The following is a 15,342-nucleotide window of genomic DNA, read 5'->3' as shown; positions in this document are numbered from 1 at the left end:
ATATCTCTAAACTCTTATTAACTTCTTGTATACTTATGTGGTCATGAGATTGTTGCACCATTCGCACTGAGATATTTCAAACGATCTCAAACACATATAATACTGTATAGTGAGAATTGACATTAAATACAATAGATTTTGGGTGAATTCTAAATGATCTCTCAACATGAACATGATTTGGGGCAAGGCAAATACATGCAAATGAAGGCCATTCTCACTCAGTGGGACGTCAGAATCAAAAAGTGTCCTCTCAGTGAGTTATTGTCTTTCGTCAGACAATATGGAGTTATGCAAGTTTTCACAGTCTTGCTAAAAATTAATAAATGTAAATGAACAAAAATGTGCATTTGCAATCCTGTGAAACCCCACTTCCCGCGCCCCTGGCCTACATATACTTTCTTTTCCACTCAATTATGTCGTAATAACCAGATATGTGTTTTAACAAAATCTTTTCTCGTAATAACGAGATTTTATGCCGTTAAAACAACATTTTCTCCTATTAAGGACAGTGGCGTAACTTTAATCTAGTAATGACGGAGCCCGGTGCAGCCACAAATATCATAACTATCTATAGGCCTACTGTAATTAAGACATATATTCAAGAAATGTATTAAAACAGAAAGACGCTATACTCACTCAAAGGCAGCGGAAACACTCCAGTTACGCACGTCAATCCATCTCAGACGATATTGGTTTGCTTCTTATTTATTAAATATGCAGGCAATTAGTTGATGAGACATTGATCAAAATTAAAATACAATTTATACAAAACGAAATTCACTTTAAAGAAAGACTTTCTACAAAACAAAACTCAATGAAGTGCTCAAAATCATGTCTGACATCTGCGCATTTTATAATACTTAGGGATGCACGATATTATCGGCACGACATCGGAATCGGCCGATAAACGCTTCAAATATAAAAATCGGCCGATATGAAAAAATTATGCCGATATGATAACGTGTTGATATGCGGCTGCAATAACTCACGTGTGCAAGGACTTCTATAGCGATAAGATCACGTCAGCCGTGTGCTCATTCTTCAAGTGAAAACAAGCAAATGCATTGCATGTATAGTGATTTATATTCACAACAAAACTAGCCCAAAACAAGCACAATGGCGTCTCGCGTCTCTCTAGCGCGCGCAGCAGCCTCTACAGCAGCAGAAGCTCCTCCAGGTCCTAGTGCCCGACCGGGAGAATGTTAGATAGCCTATTTAGTGGAGGCGATGTTGTTACAGTAATAGTGAATGAAAAGTAGAATACACAAATAAATAGAAGTTACTTCTTTATCTGAATAAATAAAGCAGTAATGAAGTCAAAGCACAAGCATGACACTTGTAAATTAAATACTTTTACATACAGTTTATTAATCTGTAATAAAATGTTATGAAATTGATGATGAAAAATAATCCAAGGAGCTCTAAAATAATTTAAAAAAATTGTATCTGAAGCTAAATACAGCATCGACTGATGCCACGCCACCATGTGCACAAACATTAAATACAAAAATAAAATATTTAGATTACAACTGCATCTGTCTGGGTTGAAAAATTACTGACTTTATTATTGTTATTTTCGGCGCTTTTAATATACTCTTATTATAAAAAGAACGTTATTAACATTTATTTATCTTTAACAAGTATCCTTTTAGTAAGGAGACCTCAGAAATCTGAAACCAGAATGAAAAAAAAAATAGTTTTTTTTGCTCAAAATGGTGGTGTCCAAACAAAGGGAAAAAAATAAACATATATCGGTATCGATATCGGCATCGGCCAAAATTAGTTGAAAAATATCGGCATATCGGCAAAAATCCAATATCGTGCATCCCTAGTAATACTCATGCTGCTCACTTTTCATAATCAACATCTGAAATTAAAAAAATAATATTATAGGCTAATATTTAAACACAGCCTAACTATGAAACTAAATAGTTCTGATGGATTTTTTCCCTTTATGACACCTCACAATACACTGTCTCTGGAAACGTGGCTTTTAACATATTGCAGTTAAGCGTGTGATGGTTCAGTAAAGAAAATGTGGATAAAATGCTGCGTACAGGCAATATAATATTATATAATATAAAATCTAGATTCAAGATTCAAGAGTTTTATTTGTCACATACACAGTTATATACACAATATACAACTGGCAGTGAAATGTAAACAGGTCCGCTCCATGGACAGTGCAAATAACAGTTACAAGAAATTAAATAGAAATAGAATAAAGTTAGAATAAAAAGTATTAACATAAGTAGAATTATAAATAAATCAAGTAAAAGATAAAAATAGGAAATAAGATAAAAAAAAATATAAAAAAAAAAAAAAAAAAAATATATATATAAAAAATATGTGGATGATAAGTGAGATAAACTGTAGACTTAAAAATAAGTGGTTAACATAAAATATATAATATGTATATATAAAGAAGTATAATGTGCAAGGTTTATTACAGGTTGTTACGCAGTAACAATAGGGACGTAAAGTAAAGTGCAGTGCAATTGCAGTATGTGGATGTTAATGTTGAAAGACCGTATGTTTATGCGTGTGCGGGGGTGAAGTGAGTCACGTGACTGAGTTCAGGAGTCTGATGGCCTGGGGGAAGAAACTCCTCCTGAGTCTTTCAGTCTTTGCCATCAGGCTACGGAAGCGCTTACCAGATGGCAGCAGGGTGAAGTGAGAGTTTGCAGGGTGATTAATGTCTCTGATGATTTTAGTAGCTCTACCTCTGCAGCGTTTGGTGTAGATGTCCTGCAGAGACGGGAGAGCTGAGCCTGAGATGCGCTCGGATAAGCGCACCACTCTTTGCAGGGCTTTGCAGTCGTGACTGGTGCTGTTCCCGTACCACGCTGTGATGCACTGAGTCAGGACACTTTCTATCGCCCCTCGATAGAAAGTTTTCAGGATGGCTGGTGAAACCCTGAATTTCCTCAGCTGGCGCAGGTGGTACAGTCTTTGCCTGGCTTTTTTCACCTGTGTCTGGATGTGTGTAGTCCAGGTCAGATCCTCGGAGATGTTCACACCCAGGTATTTGAAGCTGCTCACTCTCTCTACCGGTGTCCCGCTGATCATGAGAGGGGAGTATGACCGATGCTGTCTCTTCCTGAAGTCCACAATCAGTTCTTTGGTCTTGTTAACATTCAGAGAGAGACAGTTGTCCTGGCACCATGATGTCAGTTGCTCCACTTCGTCCAAGTATGCCGTCTCATTGATGTTGGAGATGAGACCCAGGACAACAGTATCATCAGCAAACTTGATGATCGAGGTGGAGCTGTGTGTGGACAAACAGTCATGGGTGTAGAGAGAGTAGAGCAGGGGACTCAGCACACAGCCCTGTGGAGCTCCAACACTCAGGGTGATGGAGGTGGAGGTGAACTGGCCTACTCTCACCGCCTGGGGTCTGCCAGTGAGGAAATCTTCAATCCAGAGGCAGAGAGAAGAATTCAGGCCTAGATCCAGGAGTTTGTGTGTTAGCTTAATGGGAACTATGGTGTTAAAGGCTGAGCTATAGTCAATAAATAGCAGCCTGACATAGTTCCCACTTTTGCTGTCGATGTGAGTGAGGCAGGAGTGAAGGACGTGAGAAATGGCATCTTCAGTCGATCTATTGGGACGATAGGCAAACTGAAGAGGGTCCAAAGTGTCAGGAATGGAGGAGCAAATGTTGTTTTTAATGAGTCTCTCAAAGACCTTCATGACTAAAGATGTGAGAGCCACTGGACGATAGTCATTTAGGCAAGAGGGTTTACTGATCTTAGGTACAGGGATGATGGAGGATCGTTTGAAGGAGGTGGGGACAACAGATGTAGCAAGGGACTCGTTGAATATGGATGTAAAGAGCCCTGCGAGCTGATCAGCACAGGACCGCAGAACACGACCTGAAATACCATCCGGCCCAGTAGCTTTCCTGACATCCACACGTTTGAGTGCCCTCCGAACCTCGTCCTCCGAGACAGAGATCACGTGACCGTTGCTGCTCTGAGGGACTCTCTCTGACGCGTCACTCGCCGGAGTCGCGCTGCCGCGATTACCATCAAAGCGAGCGTAGAAAGAGTTTAACTCGTTCACCAGTAACGGATCAGCTCTCACCTCTGCAGAGGATTTAGTTCCAAAAGCACAGATGGTTCTCAGTCCCTGCCACATCCGCCGGGAGTCGTTGAGTTGGAAATGAGATTCCACTCGGTCTTTATAGCGGAGTTTTGCGGCTTTAACGGCGCGCCGGAGAGCGTAACATGAAGCTTTGTACTCCCTCATATCCCCCGTTTGGAGACCGGCATTGTAAGCGGTGGTGCGCGAGTTTACTGCAGTGCGGATTGAACTGTCCACCCACGGTTTCTGATTAGGGAAGGACGTTATAGTTAATGTTTGTGTGGCTTGCTCTGTCAGTGTGTTAATAAAGCAGAGCGCCACTTCTGTGAACTCGCTGACGTCTTCAGAACTCGCGCGGAACATGTCCCAGTCGACGTCATCAAGAGCTGCCTGTAGCGTGATCTCTGAATGGGATGACCAGCGTTTGACTTCCCTCCTCACCGGGGGCTCTTGAACGAGCCTTTGTTTATATTCCGGTGTGAGGAAAATGGCGGCATGGTCCGATTTGCCAAAAGCTGGCTGTGAACGAGCTTTGTAGGCGTTCTTAAACGGAGAGTAGCAATGATCCAGTGTGTTTGCTCCTCGTGTGGGACAGGAGACATGCTGGTGAAAGTTTGGCAATACTTTCTTTAGGTTTGCTTTGTTAAAATCACCCGCGACGATGAAAGCAGCGTCGGGGTGTTTGTTTATGAAGCCGCTGGTCACATCATGGAGGGCAGATAAAGCCAGCCCCGTGTCTGCTTGTGGTGGAATATAAACGGCAGTGGTGATGACCGAGGAAAACTCCCTCGGTAGGTAGAAAGGCCGGCACATGAGAGTTAAATGTTCCAAGTGAGGCGAGCAGGATCGCGAAAGAATGGAGATGTTCCTAGGATCGCACCATTTCTTGTTTATCATGAAACACACTCCACCGCCTTTAGATTTCCCGGCCTCGGCTGTTCTGTCCATCCGAAAAACAGAGAAGTTCTCGGACGGCGTCACGGCTGTATCCGGGACCGCTGGCGTGAGCCATGTTTCGGACAGACAATAGATGTTGCAGTCTCTCATGTCCCGTTGAAAACTTATCCTGGCTCTAAGATCGTCCATCTTATTCTCCAAGGATTGGACATTTGCGAGCAAAATGCTCGGGAGAGGAGGACTGAATGCTCTTTTTCTCAGTCTGTTGCGGATCCCAGCGCGTTTCCCGCGGTGTTTTTTGAATCTTCGCCGTCGACTCGAGTGGCCATTGTTCAACTCGGCGTCCCGGCGAATCTCAGATGGAAGATTGGAGAAAGTGTCCTGAAACAGGTCAGTGTAGCGGTAACCAATTTCCAGAAGTGTTTTGCTGTCGTAACAGATCAAAGCAGATGATCCGTTGGAAAAAATAGAGAGTAAAAGAGAGTAGAATAATAAATAAAAGCAAAGTCTTAGCGGAGCGACCTGAACGGCGACCGAGCACGGCGGCGCCATCTTTGGAGTTTATATAATAGTCTCTGCGCTCCATTAATGAGCCTGGACGCTACTGTTAATCACAGGCCTGTAATGCAATAGAATTAGCTTTAGCTTGTAGTATATAAAACTTTATAATTGAATAAGCCTGTACATAAAAAGATCCAGATTATAGCCCCGACTGGGGTGTCCCGGTTCATCGGGCTAATGGAAGATTAGCTCTGATTAGCCATTAATTAGCTAAAGTGTCTCCCACTGACACGCTCAAAGCTTCTCGTGGATTAGCTTCAGGTCGGATCCGTTATTAAACATTGTTATGGATTGTTATGGGATCATAGTTCATCGAGGCCACCAATATATATATATGTTTTACAGGAGAATCAGAACATTATAAACTGCGAACATAACGGCTATAGTGAGGGAAAGAACTACAATCCCATGAAGCATTGCAAACAGCATAATCAAATAAAAAACAATAAATGTAAAACTACTACTATGTATATAAAGCAATACACCTATCAGGTGAAGTGAATAACACTGATGATCTGTGAGTGGGTGGGATATATTAGGCAGCAAGTGAACATGTTGTCCTCAGAGTTGATGTGTTAGAAGCAGGAAAAATCTCTCAATCCAGTCGAGCTTCTGTGGGATGTGCCGAACAAACAAGTCCGATCCATGGAGGCCACACCTCGAAAATTACAGGATTTAAAGGATCTGCTGCTAACATCTTTGTGCCAGATACCACAGCACACCTTCAGGGGTCTAGAGGAATCCATCAGAGACGGGTCAGCAAAACACAATATTAGGTCATAATGTTATGCCTGATCGGTGTATATTTTATATTTGGATATTTTTGCATTTTGAGAGAGATGTCGACTCGATTACATCATTCGCGGCGCTTCATGGGAGTGGGCGGAGCTAGAGAGATCTTATGGCAGCTCTGCTTGTTTCGACTCTGATTGGTGGATTTTTCTCTGCTGCATCATGGGAAATGTAGTTTTTCTCCAAGAATCCACTGTTAAACACAATAGTTTTAAAACTCAGTTGATATAATGCGGGTCGACGGCTTCAACAGAAGCAAATATCATCATTTAACAGCCTCAAAGCTCACATAGGGCTGTGTTTAAGGGTTTATAAGTATATCAAAATCAGATTCCCTATGGAGGAAATGAACGGAGATTTCTGATAGATGATAACCAGGAAAAAGGTTTATGATTGATGTTTATTACATGGCCTGTGTGTGTGTGTGTGTGTGTGTGTGTGTGTGTGTGTGTGTGTGTGTTTAATTGTCTGAGTGTATTGCAGCACACACACATTATTGTAGATAAATACAGCAGCTCATGTTAACGCTGACCTTAAACCCTAATGTGTGTCTGACCTTAATCTCGACAATACACACCAAAATAAAAACACACTGATCCTGGAATTACGGTCCAGTTTGACCTTTGCTCCCGCTGAGGCTTAGCCGAGCTCAAGCACGTGTATTAGACCAGTGCTGTGATTTATTGCTGGATGTGGGTTTGACTGGTTTTAATCTATTGCAGCGTTAGATAATGGAGATGAACCTTTAGACCAGGGCAGGGCTGCTGAACGGCACACACTTCACATCTCACAAATCACTCAATGTTTTATCTTTAAGACGGTTCATAACTCATAAACACAGATTGATCTGATACTGAAGAGTAAGAGGAAGTAACTGCTAGCCGGTTATGCTAGTTCATAAACTACGCTTAATTATTTCCCAAATTCAGATTTATTTATTTTTTAATTCCGTTTTGAATTTTTCTGGATTCTGTTTTTTTTGTTTTGTTAAAATTTTTAGTAATCAAAAAGCATTTCTAATTCATTTAAATAATGAAACTTATACAATTTAACTACTTAAGCGCTGGGACCATTTTTGGGGATTTCCGTCTGGATTTGTCCGACCCAAATGTAAAAGCGTCCCATACACACACACACACACACACACACACACACACACACACAGTGTCTCTAAACACACAATACTGATGTCATTTTACAGGAAACCCTTTGAAGTTTTATAAACCGCTGCTAAAAGTGATAAACATGTGAGTATATGTTGTCTGAGCTTTAATAATCCCCCAATAAAAGAGACGCTTTTTGATTGTTTGGTTATAAATTGACTGTTGAAAGTGTGTAACTCAGGCCCTGTGTGTTCTAGCACCCTGCAGACAGTTTGGGCTGTTTCCACGAGATTATAGAAAACACTGGGAAAAAGAGTTTTGTCTGGATCATGTGTGCAAGATTTATTCAAATGAATCTGAAGGAAGGAATATGACCTTTTTTATGTAAAATGTTTTGGTATAGATACTACATTAGCCTACTAATATTGAAGGTACAAATTAACAGATTTGTATACAAACACTTAAATGATACTTATGTTTTTTTATATAATAATAAAGTTATAATATTAACTTTACAATTACATAATCATATTTCTACTCCAATTAGTTTTTTGAAATGTAAACATTTAAATGGTGGCTGTCATAAAAACTTGCCAGATTTATTCATACTTACATGCATTAAATATTGAAGAACATTGAATATGAGTATCCTCTGTAATGTGATGTATATAATGAACAAAATGCTCCTCTCTAGAGTTAATTTTTCTAGCTGACTGGCGAGTTTATGGACACTGGATATGGTTTTCCTGAGGTAAATGTGACGTTACATGACATTGTTTACGAGCCGTTTTACTGACGTCTGATTGAGCGATTCTATGTGAAATGTTACAGATTTCGGGAAGTTGTCCTGTATCTTTTAACACACTTTCAGAAGCTCATTCGTGTTTATTTTGCGCTGATACGGGTATTAATGCGGAAGAGAAGATCCGTTCATCTGCCGGTTCTCCTGAGCGGAGGCAAGAGCTGATCTCACGCCACAAAACGCTATTTATGCTTTTGAATGTCGTAAAAAAATAGACGTAATCTGAAATCTGACACTTTGTTTCATATCAATAGTAATAAAGCACAAAGATTATTGCGGTTTATTGATGGGAGGCGCGCTACAATGTTTATTTCATTCATTAACTGAAAACAGGATGACTAATCGATTCTTGGGATTTAAGAATCCATATTGTTTAGTAAAAGTGAGAATCGATTAAAATCGAGAAATCTATATTTTTTTTACCTAGCCCTAATAAATGCAATATCCCGTGTCATTCAAATCTTTTTTCCAGTGTTTTCTGGACTCTAGTGTTTACAGCCGGAACTGTCTGCAGGGTGCTAGAGCTCACAGGCCTGAGTTACACACTTTCAACAGTGAGTTTAAAACCAAACCATCAAAAACGCCTATTTTTGGGGGGGTTATTACAGCTAAAAAATGACATGTTTAGAGATGTATGAAATAAGTTTTTTTCCCATCCAATTCCATCTTATTTTTTTTTACCAAATTCCGTGTTTTCTGTTTTCTGGATTCCATTTTAATCGTTTAAGGAAATTTTAATAATCAAAAATCCTGTCTAATTAATAAAAACAGCAATTTTTATATATATTTATTTAAATGTAACCCCCCCCGACACAAATTCTGTGTTGTGTATTTTCTGGTAATCAAATGAAAACATTAATTTAATTGAATCTTTTAATCGTATAAATGTAAACAAACTCTTTGTCAAACAATGAGCTTTACTGTTAAAATTATGTCAAAAATAATAGTTTGGTTTAACTTGACATAATATATTTAATTTATAAGTTAAACCGGACTTTTATTTTGACGGGTTGCCATGAAGATCTTTGAGTTTCTGTGTGTTTATGACATTATGATGATAGTTTTTATTAAATGAAACTGTGAAATGCTGATAAAGAGACTCTGGAGAGGAAGTGTGTGTGTGTGTGTGTGTGTGTGTGTGTGTGTGTGTGTGGTGTGTGTGTGTGTGTGTGTGTGTGTGTGTGTGTGTGTGTGTGTGTGTGTGTGTGTGTGTGTGTGTGTGTGTGTGTGTGTGTGTGTGTGTGTGTGTGTGTGTGTGTGTGTGTGTGTGTGTGTGAAATTGCGTGTCTGTGCCATTCATTCACACAGAGACACGCAGAGCATGCAGGATTCATATTTAAATAGTGTTTTTATGGTTGAATATGCCCTTATCGCAGAAGTCTGTGTTTATTTCTGCAGATGAAAGTGTTTATTTGTGTAATTGTTTCGTCGTTCTGACTGCAGATGACTGACAGGACATGGCGTTTCTCTGTCGTCACGGCGATGGTCTCTGTAGCCTGGCTCCTCCCAGTCATCGCTGCTGCCACGCCCTTCCCCGGGGACCTGCAGCCAATCAGTGTGGTGGGATCAGAAGGTGAGTCACATGACTGACAGCAGCTCGATGAGCTCATCAGATTCTGGCCCTCCTTCAAAAATGATGTTTTGATGTAACTTCTTAAAATAGTTTGTCTGAAGCAAAATCCGCCCCTTGTTTTGCTAACTTATTGGATTTTGATAGCAATTGATGACATATTTACAACATTTTACTGAGCTGTTTCTAACACATTACAGTTCTAGAGAAAAACATGAAAAAAATGTAAATAAATTAATAAGATTAAAATAAGTGATTAAATAGTAACTTAACATGTAAACATGCACAACAATACATAATATAATAAGTAAATAAATAAATGAGCTTAATTTCTTATTTTTAAATGTGCTTAAAAGTGTAGAGAAAAGTAAGTATACAATTAAGTAAATGAATGAATTAGATTAAAATAAATAAATGATTGAATGGTAAATTAATAAAAGTAATAAAAAAAATAAAAATAAAAAGTAAATAAATGTGAATAATTTAAATAAATATATGTGGAAAAGCCTAGATTAAAACGGTGAATATAATCAAAATAATAATAATAATTCAATTAATAAATAAATAAATATATTAGCTTAAATAATTGTGCAAAAGTTTAGATAAAAAGTTAAAAACATTAAATTAAGTACATAAATAAATTAGATTAAAATAAATAAATAAGTGATAAAATGTTAAATTAACGTCTCGGTTACGTATGTAACCCTCGTTCCCTGAAGGAGGGAACGGAGACGTACGTTGGAACTGACCGACGAATTGGGATCTGTTTTCAGAGACCGACCTACTTCGAGTAATTAAAAACTAGCCAATGGACATTGGCATGCGATCACGCATTCCACGCACCGCCCCGCGTTGTGGGTATAAATAAGGAAGTGGAAGTGCCGCATACCGTTTTCAACTGAGGAGCCGAGATAAGTGGCTCGGGCCTTCAGCTGAAGCACAGCCCCTGGCGACGGGACGTACGTCTCCGTTCCCTCCTTCAGGGAACGAGGGTTACATACGTAACCGAGACGTTCCCTTTCAGTCGGTCACGTTCGACGTACGTCGGAACTGACCGACGAATTGGGATGCCTACCAACACGCCAGGAGGCTGGCCCTTCCAGCGTCCTGCCTGAGCTCACTGGACCACTCCTATGTTAGAGTGGGAGTCAGGGCTCCGGAAGGACAGTCACTGCTGTTCCTGCAAGACCCACTCAGCGTGACTATTGGATAACGCTGGGAAAGCGTGCCCGTCTCGGAAGATGGTACGCTGCGGACCACGTCCTTCAATGGAAGGAGAGGTGGAATACACATAAGGACTAACCTAACAGGGTAGTGCAACAAATGGCAGTCTCTAGAGTTCCAGGGGGGGAAGAACACAAATAGAGACGACAGAGGAAGCTCTGTCGAGGGAAAGACACGGGGCTAGCCGAGTAGGGTAGCTGGTACCGTGGAAAATACACATAAGGGGTAGCCTAGAGGGGACCGCAACATATGGAACCCAGCCTACACACTCGTTCCACAAGCATACGGGTGCAGGCCTGGCGTCAGACGGCCGTCACATCTGACACCGAAGGGGTGACGGAGGAACTCACAGGGTTAGCCGAATTTCGGGGAACACGACTGGAGCAAATAGACGCACGTATCCGGCCCAGAGGGCGGGAGTGGCGTATGCAAGCCGACACTTAGAACGGGCACTTAGCGCTGCTGGCCACTGGGGGCGAGAATGCGGGAAGATACCGGCTCTACACGGAGGCTATAAAATCTAGCGAACGTGTTAGGTGTCGCCCAGCCCGCAGCTCTACATATATCTGTCAGCGAGGCGCCTTGAGCTAACGCCCAGGAAGAAGCAACACTCCTTGTTGAGTGTGCTCGCAACCCGAACGGGCAAGGTACGTCTTGGGACTGGTAGGCCAAGACAATGGCATCCACTATCCAGTGGGCCAACCTCTGCTTGGAGACAGCCTTTCCCTTCTACTGTCCTCCGTAACAGATGAAGAGCTGCTGTGAGGATCTGAAGCTCTGAGTCCGGTCAACGTAAGCGCGAAGAGCGCGGACGGGACACAACAAAGCCAGGGCTGGGTCTGCCTCCTCCAAAGGCAGCGCTTGCAGGTTCACCACCTGGTCCCGAAAGGGAGTGGTAGGAACCTTGGGCACGTATCCAGGCCAGGGTCTCAGGACAACGTGAGAGTTGGCCGGCCCGAATTCTAGGCACGATTCGTCGACCGAGAGTGCATGCAGGTCCCCTACCCTCTTGATTGAAGCCAATGCAATCAGGAGAACTGTCTTTATGGACAGGATTTTTAGCTCAACAGACTGCAAAGGCTCAAATGGGGACCCTGAAGTGCTCTGAGCACCAGGGCTAAGTCCCAAGAGGGTATCGAGGTAGAACGAGGAGGATTTAGTCTCCTCGTACCTCTGAGGAACCTGACGATTAAGTCGTGCTTACCTAAGGATTTACCGTCTACTGCATCATGATACGCCGCTATTGCTGCGACGTACACTTTGAGGGTGGAGGGAGACAGCCTTCGATCCAACCCATCCTGCAGGAAGGAAAGCACAACGTTAATCGAACACTTTCGGGGGTCTTCCCGGTGGGAAGAGCACCACTCGACGAACAGGTTCCACTTCAGAGAGTAGAGGCGCCTCGTAGAGGGGGCTCTAGCTGAAGTGATGGTGTCTACCACTGCTTGTGGTAGGCCACCTAGAACCTCCGCGTCCCGTCCAGGGACCAGACATGGAGATTCCAGAGGTCTGGACGCGGGTGCCATAGAGTGCCCCGCCCCTGTGAAAGCAGGTCCTTCCTCAGGGGGATCGGCCAGGGAGGGGCTGTCGCGAGGAGTGTGAGTTCTGGGAACCAGGTCCGGTTGGGCCAGTAGGGCGCAACTAACAAGACCTGCTCCTCGTCCTCCCTGACCTTGCACAGTGTCTGTGCGAGAAGGCTCACTGGGGGGAACGCATACTTGCGTAGGTCCCGGGGCCAGCTGTGCGCCAGTGCATCTGTGCCAAAGGTACCTCCGGTCAGGGAGTAGTACCACTGGCAATGGGTCGAGTCTGGAGAAGCGAACAGGTCTACCTGTGCAACTCCGAAGTGGTCCCATATCAGCTGGACGCTCCGGGGGTGGAGTCGTCATTCGCCCGGAGGTGTCGACTGGCGAGAGAGCTCGTCGGCTGTCTCGTTCAGCGCACCTGGGATGTGAATGGCACGAAGTGACCTCACAAACTTCTGACTCCACAGGAGGAGATGGCGGGCGAGCCGGAGCATGCAACGGGAGCGTAGACCACCCTGACGGTTGATGTACGCAACGGCCGCAGTGCTGTCCGAACGGACCAGTACGTGTTTGCCCCGAAGTGGTTTCTTGAACCGGGCCAGGGCAAGACGTACCGCCAGTAACTCTAGGCAATTGATATGCCAACGCAGTTGGGGCCCCGTCCACAGACCCGAAACTGCGTGCCCGTTGTACGTGGCCCCCCAGCCCGTGGATGAGGCATCCGTGAAGACCACAGCATGCCTCGACACCTGTTCTAAGGACACTCCGGCCCGGAGAAACGAGGGGTCTGACCACGGACTGAAGGTTTGGCGACAGTAAGGAGTAACTAAGACCCGGTACTGACCGCTCTGTCACGCCCATCTCGGGACTCGGTCGTGCAACCAGCGTTGAAGCGGTCTCATATGAAGCAATCCGAGCGGCGTTACCGCGGCTGCAGATGCCATATGCCCCAGGAGCCTCTGAAAGAATTCTTCTCTCGGTCCCCAGGAGCCTCTTCTTTCGGTTGACCCGAAGTCCCAACAGGCTGAGGTGACGGAGCACCATGTCCCTGTGTTCGCACAACTGCTCCCGAGACTGGGCGAGTATGAGCCAGTCGTCGAGATAGTTGAGTAAGCGAACGCCGCGTTCTCTGAGCGGAACAATGGCTGCCTCGACGACCTTCGTGAAGACGCGAGGCGACAGGGACAGCCCGAAGGGCAAGACTTTGTACTGATATGCCCTCCCCTCGAACGCAAAGCGCAGGAACGGTCTGTGTCGAGGAAGGATGGAGACATGAAAGTACGCGTCCTTCAGGTCGATCGCTGCGAACCAATCTTGGGGACGGATGCATTGGAAAATGCGTTTTTGCGTTAACATTTTGAACGGAAGCTTGTGCAGGGCCTGATTCAGAATGCGCAGGTCCAAGATTGGTCTTAACCCACCCCCTTTCTTGGGTACAATGAAGTAGGGGCTGTAGAACCCCGACCTCATATCGGCAGGAGGAACCGGCTCGACCGCGCCCTTCGCCAGCAGGACATCGATCTCGGACCGCAAGACATGGGCATCGCTGCTCCGCACGGAGGTGAAGAGGATGCCCCTGTACTTGGGAGGCCGGCGTGCGAATTGAATCGCATAGCCGAGTCTGATGGTACGGATGAGCCAGCGAGACGGCCTGGGGAGACCTAGCCAGGCCCCCAGAGACCGAACTAGCGGGACCAACGGCACCACAGACGTACCCGGGGTGAGGCAGCGAGGTGGAGTATTCAGACCCGACTCGGGAGGCCCGGGGGCGGCCCGGAGTGTTGTCTGAATACTCCAGGTGGGGCAGAGAGTGGGTGAGAAGGCCCGGGGGCGTCCTCGGTGCCCACTCTGCTGCCCCCTGGCGAGGGGTGAGAGGGAAGGAAAGGAGTGGCAAGGCCCGGGGGCGTCGCGCACTGCCAACCTGTCCCTCTCGGGGCTCAGGGAGGGAAGAAACTGCTCTTTTATTGAGAATGTGGGTACCGCTGGACCCCGGAGGGCCAGCGGCAGGATGTGCTTTACGGTACCAGTCTTGACATTCTCCCCCCGGTCCTCCTCCGGGGGGAGGAGGGGTGCGGACACCACCTCCCCTGGAGCAGCTCCTCTTCTCCCTGGGCTCCCCGTGTCAGGGCCGCTTGCCCTTGCGCTTGCCTGCCGATTTAGCGGGCCCCGACACGGGTTGGGCGGCACCCTGACGGCCGGCACCCTGCTTCCCCGATGGTGGAGGCTGCTGCTTGGGTTTAGCAGGGGCGGAGGCGGCCGCAGGGGGACGCCCTCGGCGACGAGCAGGCGGAGGTGCAGCCGGCGACTGGGTGGAGGCAGCAGCAGGTCGCCGGGGCAGGATGTTCTTGATGGCCTCCGTCTGCTTCTGTGCCACAGAGAACTGCTGGGCGAAGCTCTCGATGGCGTCGCCGAAGAGGCCGGCCTGACAGACAGGGGCGTTGAGGAACCGCACTTTGTCGGTCTCACGCATATCTGCCAGGTTCAGCCATAGGTGGCGTTCCTGGACCACCAGAGTGGACATCGCCCGACCCAGGGAGTCACCCCGGAGGGCGAGGTCCGTTGCGGTACGCAGTTCCTGCATAACCCCTGGGTCGGAACTACCCTCGTGCAATTCCTTGAGCGCCTTGGCCTGGTAGACCTGCAGGAGCGCCATGGCATGCAGGCTGTGTAGGTCTTGCCCGTTAGGCTGGACGAGAACCTACACGCCCGGGAGGGGAGACGCGGATGGCCCCGCCAGTCGGAGCCGGTCTTAGGACACAGTTGCATCGCAACCGACCGTTC

The 15,342-nt window shown here is 45.5% G+C and overlaps 1 protein-coding gene across 1 annotated transcript in view; it reads left to right on the top strand.

Annotated features, from left to right (window-relative positions):
* Positions 1 to 8,669: 8,669 nt before the first annotated feature.
* The window catches only part of sema6ca (sema domain, transmembrane domain (TM), and cytoplasmic domain, (semaphorin) 6Ca), a 28,842-nt gene continuing 22,169 nt past the window's right edge, over positions 8,670 to 15,342 (top strand). Inside the window, exons 1-2 of the mRNA XM_079828338.1 lie at positions 8,670 to 8,795; positions 9,685 to 9,814. Coding sequence (XP_079684464.1) covers positions 9,685 to 9,814 — 130 coding nt within the window. The 5' untranslated portion in view covers positions 8,670 to 8,795. The remainder of the gene's footprint in view (positions 8,796 to 9,684; positions 9,815 to 15,342) is intronic.

Source organism: Gobio gobio (genome assembly GCF_949357685.1).
Source record: "Gobio gobio genome assembly, chromosome: 11".
Classification (NCBI taxonomy): domain Eukaryota; kingdom Metazoa; phylum Chordata; class Actinopteri; order Cypriniformes; family Gobionidae; genus Gobio; species Gobio gobio.
The sequence above is the reverse complement of the archived record's forward strand: the minus strand, read 5'-3'. Positions and strand labels throughout refer to the sequence as shown.